General features: G+C 40.8%; 1 protein-coding gene across 1 annotated transcript in view; it reads right to left on the bottom strand.

Annotated features, from left to right (window-relative positions):
* Positions 1 to 11,671, bottom strand: part of nrn1la (neuritin 1-like a) — a 47,113-nt gene extending 35,442 nt beyond the window's left edge. The window contains exon 1 of the mRNA XM_062420650.1: positions 11,635 to 11,671. Coding sequence (XP_062276634.1) covers positions 11,635 to 11,671 — 37 coding nt within the window. The remainder of the gene's footprint in view (positions 1 to 11,634) is intronic.
* Positions 11,672 to 14,979: the final 3,308 nt, after the last annotated feature.

The following is a 14,979-nucleotide window of genomic DNA, read 5'->3' as shown; positions in this document are numbered from 1 at the left end:
GTTAATTTGTCTTATGTCCAGTGTACTGTAAATACATACTGTTTATCTCTATCTATAATGTCTACACTGGTTTGAATCCTACTTAAAGGACAGCTATTGTGTCTTTAAGTAACTACACATCTGAGACGACAAAAATGACATCCATTCTGGGGCCACTTCTGTTCAACATCTACAGACTCCCACTTGCTCAGATTATGAAAAACTACAGAATATTTGACCATAATTATGCAGATGACATGTGAATGTACATAACCATATGAGCCCCATGCACAGAAAGTACATGGAACAAAATAATGTGGTAGAATTTTATTTTTTAATTAAATGTTAATTAGATAAAAATGTGATTAAAAGTCAGTGCCCAGCTTCAATCTTTAATTTAAAAAAACACAAACAAAGGCAGAAATCTTGGTGTAGTCATGGACTCAAACCTGAACAGTCTACTATTACAGTCAGTCTACGATCACCTTACAGGGAAATATTCAGCCATGTCTTTGAAAATCTTTTAGACAACACTTTCTTTCTTTCTTTTTTTTCTTTCTTTCTTTCTTTGTTACACATTTTCCCGATATATATTGTGTTACTGACCTCTCCTCTCGTTTTAGATCCCCACGTCTCGCCCTCATTTGTTTCCCGCTTCTGTGATTTTTTGCCCCCTAGTGTCAAGCGTTCCAGCTTTTTCCTACTGTTTATTGTTCCTGGTTTTCTAGATCTCGGCTCTTGTTTTTGACCACATATTTGCCTCGGCCTTTTTCTAGACTTTAACTGATTGACAATTTTTTTGTGTACTGAACTTTTTTTCTCAAGTAAAGACTTTTTGATCTTGCAACTGAACTGTCTCCAGAGTCGTGCACTTGCTTCCTGAAGTGTGAGACTTCCCTTTGAGCGGGACTTGTTCAGACAAAATAACAAACAGACCAGATCGAAAGGTAAAGAAAAACATTTTATTTCTCTGTATGGGCCTATCAATAATGTTGGCAGAAGTGTATAATAATAATAACTGAGCCTGTCAGTGGCAGAGAAAAGCACTTTTATTTGACATACATTGACAGGGCGCTACTGCCCCCAAAGGATTACATTGCAGCCTGTTGAAGTGATCTCACTCAATACCCGGCCAATTTCAAGAATTGTTGTCCCCATTTATCACAACAGGGTCCAGGTTGAAAGTGTCCCTTTAGGAATATGCCAAGAATTAAAGGACTTGTGATTTCGACTACTGTAATGGTGCCTTTACAGGTCACTCTAAAAAGTTGATCGGACAGCTGCAGATGATTCAGAACACTGCTGCTCGAGTTTTCACTGAGGGTGTTTTCACACCTATAGTTTGTTTGCTTTGGTCTGAATCAGTGGATGAGTTGCTACTTTGTTGCATTTTGCCTTTGGGTTGGTTCGGTTTCACACAGGCAAAATTTCAAGGGGACCAAAATGTATCAACAAAAGCCACGTGGGAACTGTCACTCTGTTCAGTGGTCAGAAATCTGGCGGACAGCGAAAGAGTTTGTTTTTACTACAGGATAGCTTTCCAAAATGGACCAGCAGAATTAGCATCTCTGTATAGTTGTGGTCATCATTTGGGCCATATACCAGGCTGCCAATATGTGAACCAAATGAACCACACCAAGGGGGAAAACACACTAGAGTTTGATTCAATCGAACTAAACACGACAGGTGTGAAAACGCCCAGAGACCAATAAAGTGGATCATATCATATCCAGTTCTCAGATCTTTACACTGGCTTCCTGTCTGTCAAAGATTTGATTTTAAAATAATGCTGTTGGTTTACAAAGCACTAAATGGTTTAGGTCCAAAATACAATTCTGATCTACTGCTACACCTCTCAGGTCGTCTGGAACAGGTCTGCTTTCTGTCCCCAGAGGCAAAACTAAACATGGAGAGGTTTTATGCACCACCTATCTGGAACAAACTCCCATAAAACTGCAACTTTCAGTTCTTTCAAGTCAAGGCTGAAGACTTTGCTGCTGCCTTTTATTGAATCAAATTTGAGGCTTTTGATTAATATAGTACACTGCACTGTAAATTTGATTCTCTTAATTTGAACCTTTTTAGCTTATTTATATTTTCTATTTAACTCTTTTAAATTATATTTAAACGTGTTTTTAATGTGTTTTCTATACATTTTGTCTTGCACTTTGAATTGCCTTGTTGAAATTAACGATATAAATAAACTTGCCTTGCCTATAATAGACAGTTATGCTCAAGAGGGTTACTGCAATGAGAAGATGTCCTTCTCTGGGAACCATGAACATCCACATCTATTGCAATACAGTCATTAGATGTCTTGAAAGTTGACATTTCTGGCCTCCGAATAGAAAAGGTTAATCCTCTAGGGAACATGAATATGCTTGTTCATTTCATAACAATGGTGCAAGATGTTGACATTTCTTGTGTACAAGTAGATGTTTTGACCAGTGCTTTAATGAAAGATTAAGAGGTCATTAAAATAATTAGGACTTATCCTCTGGGGACCGTGAATATCCACAGACAAGTTCACAGAAACCACTAGTTGTCAAGTTTTTGCACAGGTGGATAGACTAACACACCACCACTACCAGGGCAAAAAGTTTAAGAAAGCTATCGAATGAGAAACCTTCATGATAATGGCTTTGATTAAAACTTGTTTTCTGTGGTTAAGAGTGATCAGATAAGCTTGAAGGTCAATGTTAATTTTGTTTGCATATCTATCGAATTAAGTTCCTGATCAAAGCAAGGCTTTCTGCCTGGAGAGACTTACTCTAAATTGCACATTTGGTTTAATTTGAAACAAATCAAATGATCAAACGAGCAGCAGCATGCTGTGTTTCACACCAGACTAAGCAAGACAATCCACCAGTCAACCTGAAAATTCTCTCCTGAAATGTGTGAAGCTGACAAATTGATTTCACAAAATGACTATGATGTGTGACACACTAAAAAAACAAAATCTGAACTGGTACAGATGCCGGCTTCTTCATACCTCTGTTACTCATGAGACTAACTGCTCATCTCTGTTACAGCCATCAGACAACAGGCATCACCATCAGCCCCTGAGGCAACGCTGAAGCCTGTAAACAATCCTCCATGGCTCATTTTGTCTTTACACAGTTTAGTTGTTTGCAAAACTCAAAGCTCCTCGTCCATAACTCATACAGAGTTCCATGGAATGGATTTACTGATTCAAAAAATAATGTAAAATAAAAATAGCAATCTACATGGCCTGAGCTTTATGAACATCTGGTTCGCTCGCAGTCCCCGAAGCTGTCCCACAATAGCAATGTGCAAACACATCATTATTCTGTAAAGTCAAAATGAAGAGCAGAACTTATTTGTTGTTTCTTGACAAGACACAAATACACAAGACTGCACCCCGACAACAGGTGTTTTCAAATGACCTACAGGACTAAATATGGCATGCAAAACAGCATATTGGCTCTGTAGGACAATGTTTCCTGGATATTAGACATACATATCAGTCACATTTGAAGGAAATGTGTTAGTGGGGACCCAGGATGAGCATGTTATATTAACTTGGAATGCATTATGGATTGTTCTTACCTCTTAGTGTATCTTTCAGACTTAATCAGCCCTAAAAGTGGTCAGTTGGCACCCTAACCCTAACCCGTTTCTGACCGATCATGATTGAACAACAGTCAAAAGTGTCTACAACATACAATACTAAACATGCAACACAAATTAAGTATTTCACTTTTACAAGACAAAAGCGGCAATATTATATAACTCCTGCAAGAAAAAGCCTGATATAGTGTTCATTATCTTTAAAAAGTAAGTTTCCCAAAAGCAGGAGTTGGAAAAGGCATCACACCAATATGGTTCATGTTAGCTAGTGATTCAACCAGCTAGTGAATGAATGCAAAATGTGCTGTTGGCGAGCAGTAGCGCAGGAGGTGCTCCCTGTACGTGGGCTAAGAGGACTAAAAGTGAGATACGTCAGGGTGTCACACTGTTTCTATAAACCTCTGCTGCTCTACAGACTCTACCAGTGTTTGTGTTATAGCGTGTTTCAGCTTAGGTGTTGTTTACATTTGTGCGTGTGTGGTGAAGAAACAGCTGAGTGGAGCAGCAAGAACACAGTGATGCCCTGCTGACAGCACAGTGTTCGGAGGATGGCTGAGCGCTGCTGTCGTGTTTATGCTGAATGGTCCAATACATGAGATGGTCCCACAGAAAACATGGGCATCCAGATACACATACACAAACACACACACACACATACACACACAGTGTCCTGTTTTCATCACTTCAGAGGACATTACACTGACTAACATTCATTTAATCAGTCCTATCTAAACCTTAACCACCACATACCTAACCCTTTAACTAATCTTATTATAACCCTAAACTAACCTTAACTTTAAACTGAGTCTTCACCCTAAAATGAATGATTTAGGTTAAGGGGATTTGCTTTTTGTTCCCATAAGGGAGGCGAGTTCCCACAACATGACTGTATAAACAGATTTACGTCCCCACAACATTAGCAATACCTGGACCGCACACGCACACGCACACACACACACACACACACACACACACACACACACACACACACACACACACACACACTGTCCTGATCTATTCATGAGTCTGGTCGTGCAGAGGCTGGCAAGATCACTGCTGACTGGACTGAAATGCTGCTGATGCCTGCTGCTCACCTCACCTGACAAACAAACACACACACACGTACGCATGCATGCACACACACACATGCACACACAGGGCAGTATCTCAGGGGAACACATTCAAATTGATTAGACCTGCAGCTATTTTTCTTCAGGTGTCAATCCATCCCTGAGTGATGCACACTGCTCCCTGTGACCCGACCCGCCTACTCTACATCCACACGCACACACACAGACACACACACACACACAAAAACAGACACGCACACAGGCACACATTATATTGCAGTGAGTGTTTTTTATGTGATGCTATGGTAACTTTCACTATGGAAACTTTGGCCTCTGACATACCTCATCCACTTGAAAACACATGTAGGACTAATGACGGCACTCAGGGTGATGGGTCTCATAGCGTGAGAAACAACGTCCCATTGAGACTGTTTACAATATGTGTATATGTGTGTGGGCTAGTGTGTGGCACATTTGTGTGTGTGTATCATGTAAATCATTATAAATACAAAGAAGAGGGCAAATTAATGTATGTATGTATATGCACATAAACAAATTTAAAGTATATTCCTGCATGCATAATAATGTGTGTGTGTGTGTGTGTGTGTGTGTGTGTGTGTGTGTGTGTGTGTGTGTGTGTGTGTGTGTGTGTGTGTGTGTGTAGTCTGTCATAGGCTATTTTTGGGGACAAATTTCAGATTACGGCCAAAAAAAGCTGATATTTGTGTCAGTGGTTATTGTTAGTATAAATCTCTACGAGATTAATGTAAGTCTATATCTTCTGTCCCCAGAAGTGACCATGATCTGACGTGTGTGTGTGTGTGCGTGCGTGCGTGCGTGCGTGCGTGCGTGCGTGCGTGCGTGCGTGCGTGTGTGTGTGTGTGTGTGTGTGTGTGTGTGTGTGTGTATGTGAGTAGGACCAGAAGTGAACAACAACACCTTATAATTAGACCAGTCCAGGTCAGGTGACTCTTCACTGTGACTGGGAAACCTGCTCTAGAGTACCTTTCCATTAACACCTCTGTGTGTGTGTGTGTGTGTGTGTGTGTGTGTGTGTGTGTGTGTGTGTGTGTGTGTGTGTGTGTGTGTGTGTGTGTGTGTTTGCCTAGTGCCTGTTGTCTCTGTTGGGGGGGGGGGTTGTTACCACAAGAGAGTAGAATGGAGTGGAAATGAAAGTGAGAAAGGGAAAAAAGATGAAAGGAAGGAAAAAGAAAAGAAAGAAAGGACGTATAGAAGGAAAGAAAGGCGTCCAATCAGCAGGTCCATCATTAGTAAAAGGCTTGGAGGGGTGTGTAAAATGTGAAAAAAGGGAGAAAAGTGTGCAGAGCCTGTTTGGGAAAGTTCAAAACACTTGTTAACATGAAAAGATAGCGAGAGAGAGATACAGAGAGAGGGGGAGGATTCCTCGTAAACTTAATTTTCCAGTCGTTTGAAGCCTCATTCTGCAGCGCTGAAGTTCCTCCCACACAGGACCCCTTTCCTCCTCCTCAGATGACAACTGTTTAAATTAAGGCTCGTGCTTTATCCACGCAGGAATGTTCCGCAGAGTTAAAAAGTTATTCATGTATAAACTATGCCGACCCCAATCGAGCCACACCGACGTCAACGAGGCCAATATCTGTAAATGAGACGTATGAATCCTTTAAGTTTCCCTCTGTCGACTACTGATGATTGTTCTTATTCTATTGTACATGATAGTTTGATTCGGAAAGGATTTCTGAAGGGTTCTGTAACAACTTTAAGAAAAGTAATGTATAAATGAATGTATTATGAATGTAGTCATGGTTGAGGGTTTAATAAGAAAGCTCTTCTTTTTAAATATTTTGCCTTCATCCCATTTTGGTATTTCTGCTGTGTCTTCACACATTCTTCAACTTCAACATATGGAACAGAACAGAATTTTATTTCCCCTTTTTAGCCCACCAAAGCATGAAAGCAGCACACATGTAACTATGATAAACTACGGGAATGAAATACATACACAAATAAAATATTAAACTGTAGAATAAAAAGATTTGAGGCTTAGCTTTAACAAAAAAAAAAAAAAAAGTATGGTTACCAAAGACATCTTGCAATGTCTACCAGAGTTCAGTCTCAAATTGAGGAGATAAAGGCTGGGAGCTGTCTCTCGGGATGCTCCGGGCTTTATCTCTCATCCTAAAGTGACTCAGCTTCGTCTGGGGTTTCCCAATTATTTTACAAACCGTGACAGCTATGCCCTCACCAGTCTACTTTCTAGGTGACCAAAACCCTGATGTCCAATGCGATGTTAAACCACCCTCAGAGTTTTGTTAACTATTTCAAAGATAGACCGGCTCAATCGTGGGACTATGACTTGAGATAAGGGGCCAGTACGTTTAAACACAAGGTTTCTTTGATTATATCTATGAACCAAAGTTTTATTCACGTTACACTATTAATTAGGGCTGGGTATCATTTAAAAAATGACGATACCAGTACCAATCCAACTACTCTTTTACTGATACTGATACCAACTGACTACTTCATTCGATACACATCATTAATTTTCAATTGTGACTTCACCACCACAGACAGGTTGTAGCTGCTGTGGCAGTGGGCCAATCACATGTTGCATTAAATCGAAGAAAGCTTGCATTGATTGGCTGTGAGCAAGTCCATATGAACAGTCATATTTTCTAGCTCTGGGTGTGAAAAGGATCGATTGCATGTATCGTTTGACGGGAGATGTTTCCATACTACTTGATATCGATTTATTTAGGTTGATACCTTAAAAGGTAGAGAGTACCGCTCTCCAATCACAGAGCAACAGCACATTCTTACTAATGAAGCTTAGCGAAAGTTCAGACAGGAAGACCACCTTTTTGTATGCTCACGTCATAGTTTTATTTCTCATTCTTTAGTCATCCTGATCCTTCTCACAGCTCATATTGATCTCTGTCAAAGCTCATATTTTCCTTTGCTGTTATTTCTGGAGCATCAATTGACACATCAGCTGTTCACATCACCTGGTCAAGTCTAACCAATATCACAGTGACACACCTTCATTGCCAGCCTATCATATTGCAGCTGTCTTTTTAAATGTTCTCCCTCTCTGCTCAGCTGCTTTCTTGATGCTGTTTTTGCGCGACCCACCTCCTCCCCATCACCACTCAGTCTTCAGATTCCTCAAAGCAACACTTCAACTTCATCAGCCCGATCAGTTTCAGCCTCAAGATGACTTAGTTGTGATTTGGCCCGAGATTGATTGATCGAAGTCATCAGCTACCACCACCAGTGTCTGGACTCCATGGGGGGATCTATCATGCTGATGCAGAGTCCAAGCGCCAAAGACTACGACAATACCTAATCATTAATATCATCTGCATAATAAACATTATTTTACTTCATTCTCTGGTCTCTCCTGATTGAACCTAGTATTGTGCTACAGTATAATGATATTGATAAAAAGATAGATCTTTACATGAGTTTATTTCAAGACCAGACGTTTGTAGTTTTTCCATTACTTTTACTTGATAGTGTGTTACTAGTTACTTTGCAGCTTCAGATTTAACTTGTAAGACCTTAAGATTTTAACATTTATTGCTTTACAACTGCCCAAGTATTTGTGAAATAGTTTCACCTCTTGGATCAACATTACAATGCGTATGTGCTGCCTGGTGGCCTAGAGGTTAAGGTGAACTTTCCTGCATATTATTCTCTCTCCCCTCATTTCCTGTCATCCTTCTTGCTATCTAATAAATCTTCTCCTCAAATACAAAAAAAAAGAAAACTCATTACAATGCTGCTTATACTTGAACACATTAACAGTTTAATGCTTCCAAAGAAGTCATTTCTCAATATGAGTGATGTTACTTAGATACATAAATACATTTAAAGCTGATAGTTATTCATTTTTATATAAGTTCCTCTTTCTGTCAACCTGTTTCACTGGTTCTGGGGTTTTTGCTGTGGGCTTGTTCACATGATGCATTTGTGTATCTGCTCAGAGCTGTTACTTGTTAAAGTGCTTCAGGGTCACTGATGGAAGGAGACAACTTCTTGCATTTTTCCTTCCTTGCAATAGCTTTCTGTTTATCAAACCCATAGAAGCGATGTAAACACTTGTGAATATTTAAACGCATCGGTATGCAAATTTGATGTAGAATCATAAAAGCATTTATTGCAATACGCCTCAACGGCTGCCCAGAAAACCTTGATTAAACTCCAGTTTTATCTTCTCTCCATTGTCTCTGTGTTACGTATAATGTAGGACTGATTTTATAATGTTATTCTTGACATACAGTAAAAGGCATTACATGGTCACACCCTATATACTCAGAGCTGCTGTGCTGTCTGACCTCTGGGAAGAACAGAAGCTCTTTTAAGCAGAAACCTCTGGCTGTTCCAAGGTAAAAAATAAAAAAAACAACCCTGCCAACCTGCCCACACCTTAAAAAAATCCATCTAAAAACCTTTTTTATTTCCTTTGGCTTATTCTTTACTTAATACCTTTTCTTTACCCTCATTGTTCCCTTCATTCTGCCTGTTTTCTATACATCTCTTTTTTATCTTCATCTTTCTCCTTTTCATCTTCCTGTAAAGCACTTCTTTCAAAAAGTGATGTATAAAGTTTTCTTGCTTGTGTGCTATGGATCTAAATCAATAGATACACTTTGACACACATGCTGGCATAAGGGTAATTGGACCTACAACTATACACGCACACACACACACACACACAGACAATCGAAACGAAAGCCGGCAACATGTATGATTCTGTGACAGGCAGTACTGTCAGTGCAGGCGGTCGATTGAACTATTTGCGCCGTGGTTTCATCACAGTGAGTCAGTCAACACACACACACACACACACGCATATGTATCACTGTGTATCCATGTTTTCACATCGCCCAATAAGCTGTGAGTGGCAACTCGGCACAATCACAAGATGCTGAAAACAACCTCACACCTTCAAAAAAAAAAAAAAAAAAAATCGATTGCTGTGCTGCAGACTACCCACAGAGCGATTTTTAAATGAGTGATTAACACTGACTGTGATAATAATAAAAGGGGAGAAACTGTGATGAACGGCTTGTTAACAGCAGACACCATCAACACTGAAGCAGCGGAGCCAAGTGTGTATTTACTAGAGCTCCTTATAAAAATCAAATCAAATATCGCTTACGATTGCTGAAAATCTTCCCTTTATCCCACTTTTCCCCTCTCTCTCCACCAGAAATATTATTAGTACCGCAAACAGCAGGAAGAATTTCTTTCTCACAACTGGGCCAAATGTTGTATTTATACCAACAAGCCGTCAGCATAACTCTGTGCAAGTTACTGCTCTGGCAGACAGATCCAGCTCTGATCTTAATACGTCTGGTGCATTAGATAGTTGGCAGGAGCGAGTTGTTTAATACCAACAAGGCAGATGAGCACGACTTTCCTTCTAAAGCAGAGATGAAATGAAATGAGTCTCAGAGTTTACACACTTTTAAGTCTGATAAGGCTTGTGATCAGTGATTAAATTGGCTTTAATAGCAGGGAGGTCTGAGCATATATGTGTGGGTGTATGTGTGAGTGTTTGTGTGTTCCTCTGGTTTGATATAAATTGGTCAAATTGGAGCTTGAGGCTGTATTTACATCTCTCGCTGCAGTGCAGTGCAGGTGCTCTGAAAGAAAAACTATTTGAAAAGAAAAAAAAAGTTTGACTTTTTATCACTGATGTCAATCCTCTCCCCTCTTCGCTCAGTAACCAGATGCTCTTCACCCTTGTCGCCACCTCTGGATGAACTTGGAGCTCTATTTGAAGGTAAAGGGCGGAACAAGGAAGTACTAGGAGACAAGTTTTGGCCCCTGCTGGCTGGCGCTGCGTGACTGCAGGTGCATGAATATTCATCGATATACCACACATCTGAGGTCGCAGCTGGAGTTTATCCTCGGAGCAGCCAGAACACACAGGCTTCATTTACCCTGCAGTGAAATATGGCTGGTTTTCTCCTCATTCTCCTCATGGGACACTTTAAATCCTTTACACATGCTAATGAGCCAGAGTGACAACTCTACTATCAGGGCGAACATGAAGTGCTGATTCAGATGATCTCTGCAGTATGTACCAGAGGAGCTCCGGATCAGTAGCTCAACACTCTTAATATGATGTTATAATATGATATGACAAAAGCTCAACGATCAAAGCCATTTTCCACTCGCTGCATATGTGGGGAGTTCGTCAACTGAAACGCCAAAGAAAGTTAGGGACGAGATATTACAACGAGGCATTTGCTGTCTTCGCTCTAAAATGAATGTTGCTATGGTTACGGCATGCATAGTTACACTCAATACGCTAGGTCAGCAGAACATCCGCTTCCACTTTGTATGCTGTTGTAGTTGTTCCTTTGTGTTCCACAGCAACATTTCCTCAGAAAAATCAATTCCACTCTACACCAGGTATGCACTCAGATCTACTCCAGTTTAACCATCTCCTGCTCGCTGGACCTGCTTTTGCAAACAGGTGCGTTACGATTACTGCACTCTCACTGACTCTCAGTAGCATGTAGCCAACAAGTGGAACCCCTGAACCACCAATATCAACACCGTCAGTCTCGTCACATATGCAGGCACACAGCAGGTGGTTGCTGCTGTTCGCTCTGTGGAGTAAATGAGGGCGGCTCACTGCTTCTCTAGACTCCGAGTCTAAGCTTCTACTTCACTTAATTGATGTTCTGCTGCTGTCAGTCAATATTTTCCATGACGGATGGGCTGATATCTTCATTGCTTCGTGGCTTGTCACAACTCTTTCCGCTCCACTGTGCTGCTCTCTGGGCCACGACTCCAAAACTCTGCTTTTGCTGGTATTTGGCACTAGTTGTGTAAAGTAGGTGTTATTCACAGTTATCACAGGAGGCCGACTAAACAGGACAACAGGCGCTCGTCTCACTCTGATCTGCTGTAACATGTGCAACACGTCTTTTAACCCGCTTTCATTTAGTTGTCGCTCTCGACCAAGGAACGCCATTCTTCCACTGCCACTGACCCTCAATTAACAGCTTCGATCCAGGCTTGAACGGCATTTAGACCGACATCAGCTCTGTGTGAATAAAACAGCCCTTTGGCTCGGTTGGACAGGGCCAAAAACAGGTCGGTTGATCCAGATATTGGAAATATAAACATCTGACAGCTGAAATGTGTTCTTGCAATTATGAGGCATACCATAAATTCAGCAGAGCATTGAAGCTACGGTTGCATTAGCTTACTGATATCATTCGACTAGCTTCCTAGTAACGTCCAATTAAATAAGTTGATATTCCTCTGATGTCTGATGTACTTTCCTGTAATGCCTCGAAGACTATCTATCTATCTATCTATCTATCTATCTATCTATCTATCTATCTATCTATCTATCTATCTATCTATCTATCTATCTATCTATCTATCTACTAATTCATTATGTTCAAAGAATTTCTTCTTACAGAGAATGAGCAGGAAGTCATTAAATTTAAATGAAGCAGCTTCACAAAGTGTCTCTTAATGACGTCATTGACAAGGGTTTCTGGTCCCTTTCACACAGAGAAGATGAAATTGCTGTATTTACAAATGCAGCGGCCCGGGTCTCTCTGCCATTAACACCGCACTCACTGTGCTGCATTAGCCCCGCAACGTCTTCCATCCCCTCTCTCTGCTTTTTTACTCTGCGCTCCCTCTCAGTTCACCAGGCAAATCTGCTGCACTGAGGTCTTATCCGTTCCCGTCTGTTCCAGACAACATTAGGCTGCCATTCAACAGAGTGAAACGACTGCGGCTCAGCGCGATAAAGATCACTCAGGTGACTGTATGTTGCTGATGGGTGTACTGTGTCTCCACCGGGCGATACACTATATGTCTGTGGCATACGGATCAATAAGTGTGAGTTAACTGCTGGAGCGAGAGCCTCGAGTACAACTCCTGTTTTTTTTCCTTTTCCTTTGCTCATTCAAAAAACTGTTGATGTATTCAGTTATGTCTTTACCAATTCATGTACTTGTTTATTGTTTTATCTATTCTTTAATTCATGCGCATGCAAATTTTTGCATTTATTTACTTATTCATTCCGAACAACAAAATCCTGTACTGTGTATCCCCCTATCACTGGATGAAATCCCAATTTGGTGTAGGATTTACTGAGGAATAGCTGCGTAATGAGGCTCTATCTTGGCTTTAAGTTGCTGGTGCATAGCCAATTACTCTGACTGACTGCCAAACCTATATTGCCCACTGACAAACAAACATCGAGAGCGTGATTAAGGTGGGTTGAAGCCCAGACAGGCCGGCACCTCTGCTAACAAAGTTGGACAGATCAGAGGGAGCCTGAAATGAACACCCAGCCGGTGGATTTTGGCATGTTGACTGTCTCAATCAGCCACTTTTGGCAGATAACCAACCTACAAGTTGATTAGTGGAAAAAGATAAGTGATAAAAATGTGTTTAAATGATTGAAGGCAGTCGTACGTTAGGCTGATTTAATCTACAACTCTAGTACAGCCTGTGGACATGAGGTGCATTTCACTCCCTGGATACATTTTTACACCCAACATGTAACTCAGTTAAAAACTATGCTCTCCTTTATAAAGAAAATAAGCACCCTCAGTTTGGTCTGAACTTCTGCACCTGATTTTGATTTGATTGGTCTACTTTTTGTGGTACATTTTAATTTTCCTATCTTGTGCTCTCCACTGCAGAGTAGAGTGGTTCATCAGTCACCTGTTCACTAAACTACTGTTCAGTTTAGCTTCTGACAAGCTGCCAAAACATCACATAACATTATAGAAGTTATAGTTCCTTAATGGACATCTAGAGGAACGTTCAGATGAGTGACAGGCAAAATCAATCCTCCACTTATCCCTGCTGATAGCTAAATAAACACAAAGATAGATGACTGAAAGTAACATCATTGGGGTCATTAGCAGTTTTAATGGTTGTCGCAACTATTTAGTTGCTGCTTCTTGATGAATTTTTGTTGAATTATGTCCACAAATCTTCAGGGCTGCCAGCTTTTGACTTCAGCTTGGTGTGAGATTTGTTCCTGTGAGGTGGAAGATTAGGGGGGGGGGGTCATAATTCCTCTCTCTGGCCTTATGAACCAACACCTTTTTCATAAGACTTTCCTCTTTGCTAATTTGTGTTTATTGGGTAGCATTTCTCATACACACTCCAGATATTACACATATATTTCTTCTAGACAGATCTATGCCCCTCACCAAGTCGCTCCTATCATCCAACACTACCCACTTTAGTTTCTCAGGTCTGAAAGAATACAATATATACAATATGAAGAACAAAAACAGCAGGGACAAATCTGGAACAGTCAGACTGTATAATTTACCACTCTCATTTCACAAACAGGTCTATGTCCACCCCAACAAAATGTAATATAAAACAAATTTCCTGCATGTCTAGTCCACCTAACCTTTTGGATTAAGTTGAGAAACAGCCACCTGCACTAGTCTAGATTAGTTAGATTGAATGTGCTATGAACACCAAAAATGAATCAAGAACAATATATAATTGTGAATCACAAAAGTGTGTGTATAGTCACAAGTGTTCTTGTGACTATACTGACTCACTCTCACTCCTCCATCTCCTCTCAGATGCTGCTTCCAGAAGAGCTGCTGACTGAGATGACTGTGAGCAGCATGCATGAATACATTACAATATAATAGATTTGAGTATATTTCTCCCTTTCTCCCTGATGGTCTGAATAACTCACTATTGTTTTAACCTCCTTTAGCGCCACCATGTTAACAGATGAATTGTCTGTGTAAGAAAATTAACATTTGGCATTAGAACATGTGAAAAGTATCAATTGTGTGAGTCTAACGGTCAATGCGGGAGAGATAGCAGTCTAGGGCTGGGTATTGGTACTCGATACCTTTAAAATGTCGACCGAATAAATCGATACCAAGTAATATGGAAACGTCTCCCTTCAAACGATAGCTGAAGTTGATCCTTTTCGCACCCAGAGCTAAAAAATATGACTATTTGTATGGACTTGCTCACAGCCAATCAACACAAGCATTCTTTGATTTAATGCGACGTGATTGGCCCACTGCCACAGCAGCTACAACCCGTCTGTAGTGGTGAAGTCGCAGTGAATTTGAGTTAGCGCACTCAGCAGTTCAGCAGCCAAGATGCCACCCAAACCCTCCTGTTGTCCTCGAGTCAAGGAAGGAAAAGAGGGAGGAAGGAAGGGAGGAAGAAGGAAGGAAAGGAGGGAGGGAGGAAGGAAGGAAGGAAGGGATGAAGAAGGAAGGAAAAGAGGGAGGAAGGAAGGAAGGAAGGAAGAAAGGGAGGAAGAAGGAAGGAAAGGAGGGAGGGAGGAAGGACGGAAAGGAGAGAGGAAGGA

This window comes from Scomber scombrus, chromosome 6 (assembly GCF_963691925.1).
Source record: "Scomber scombrus chromosome 6, fScoSco1.1, whole genome shotgun sequence".
NCBI classification, from domain to species: Eukaryota; Metazoa; Chordata; class Actinopteri; order Scombriformes; family Scombridae; genus Scomber; species Scomber scombrus.
This window is presented reverse-complemented; position numbering and strand designations above follow the sequence as displayed.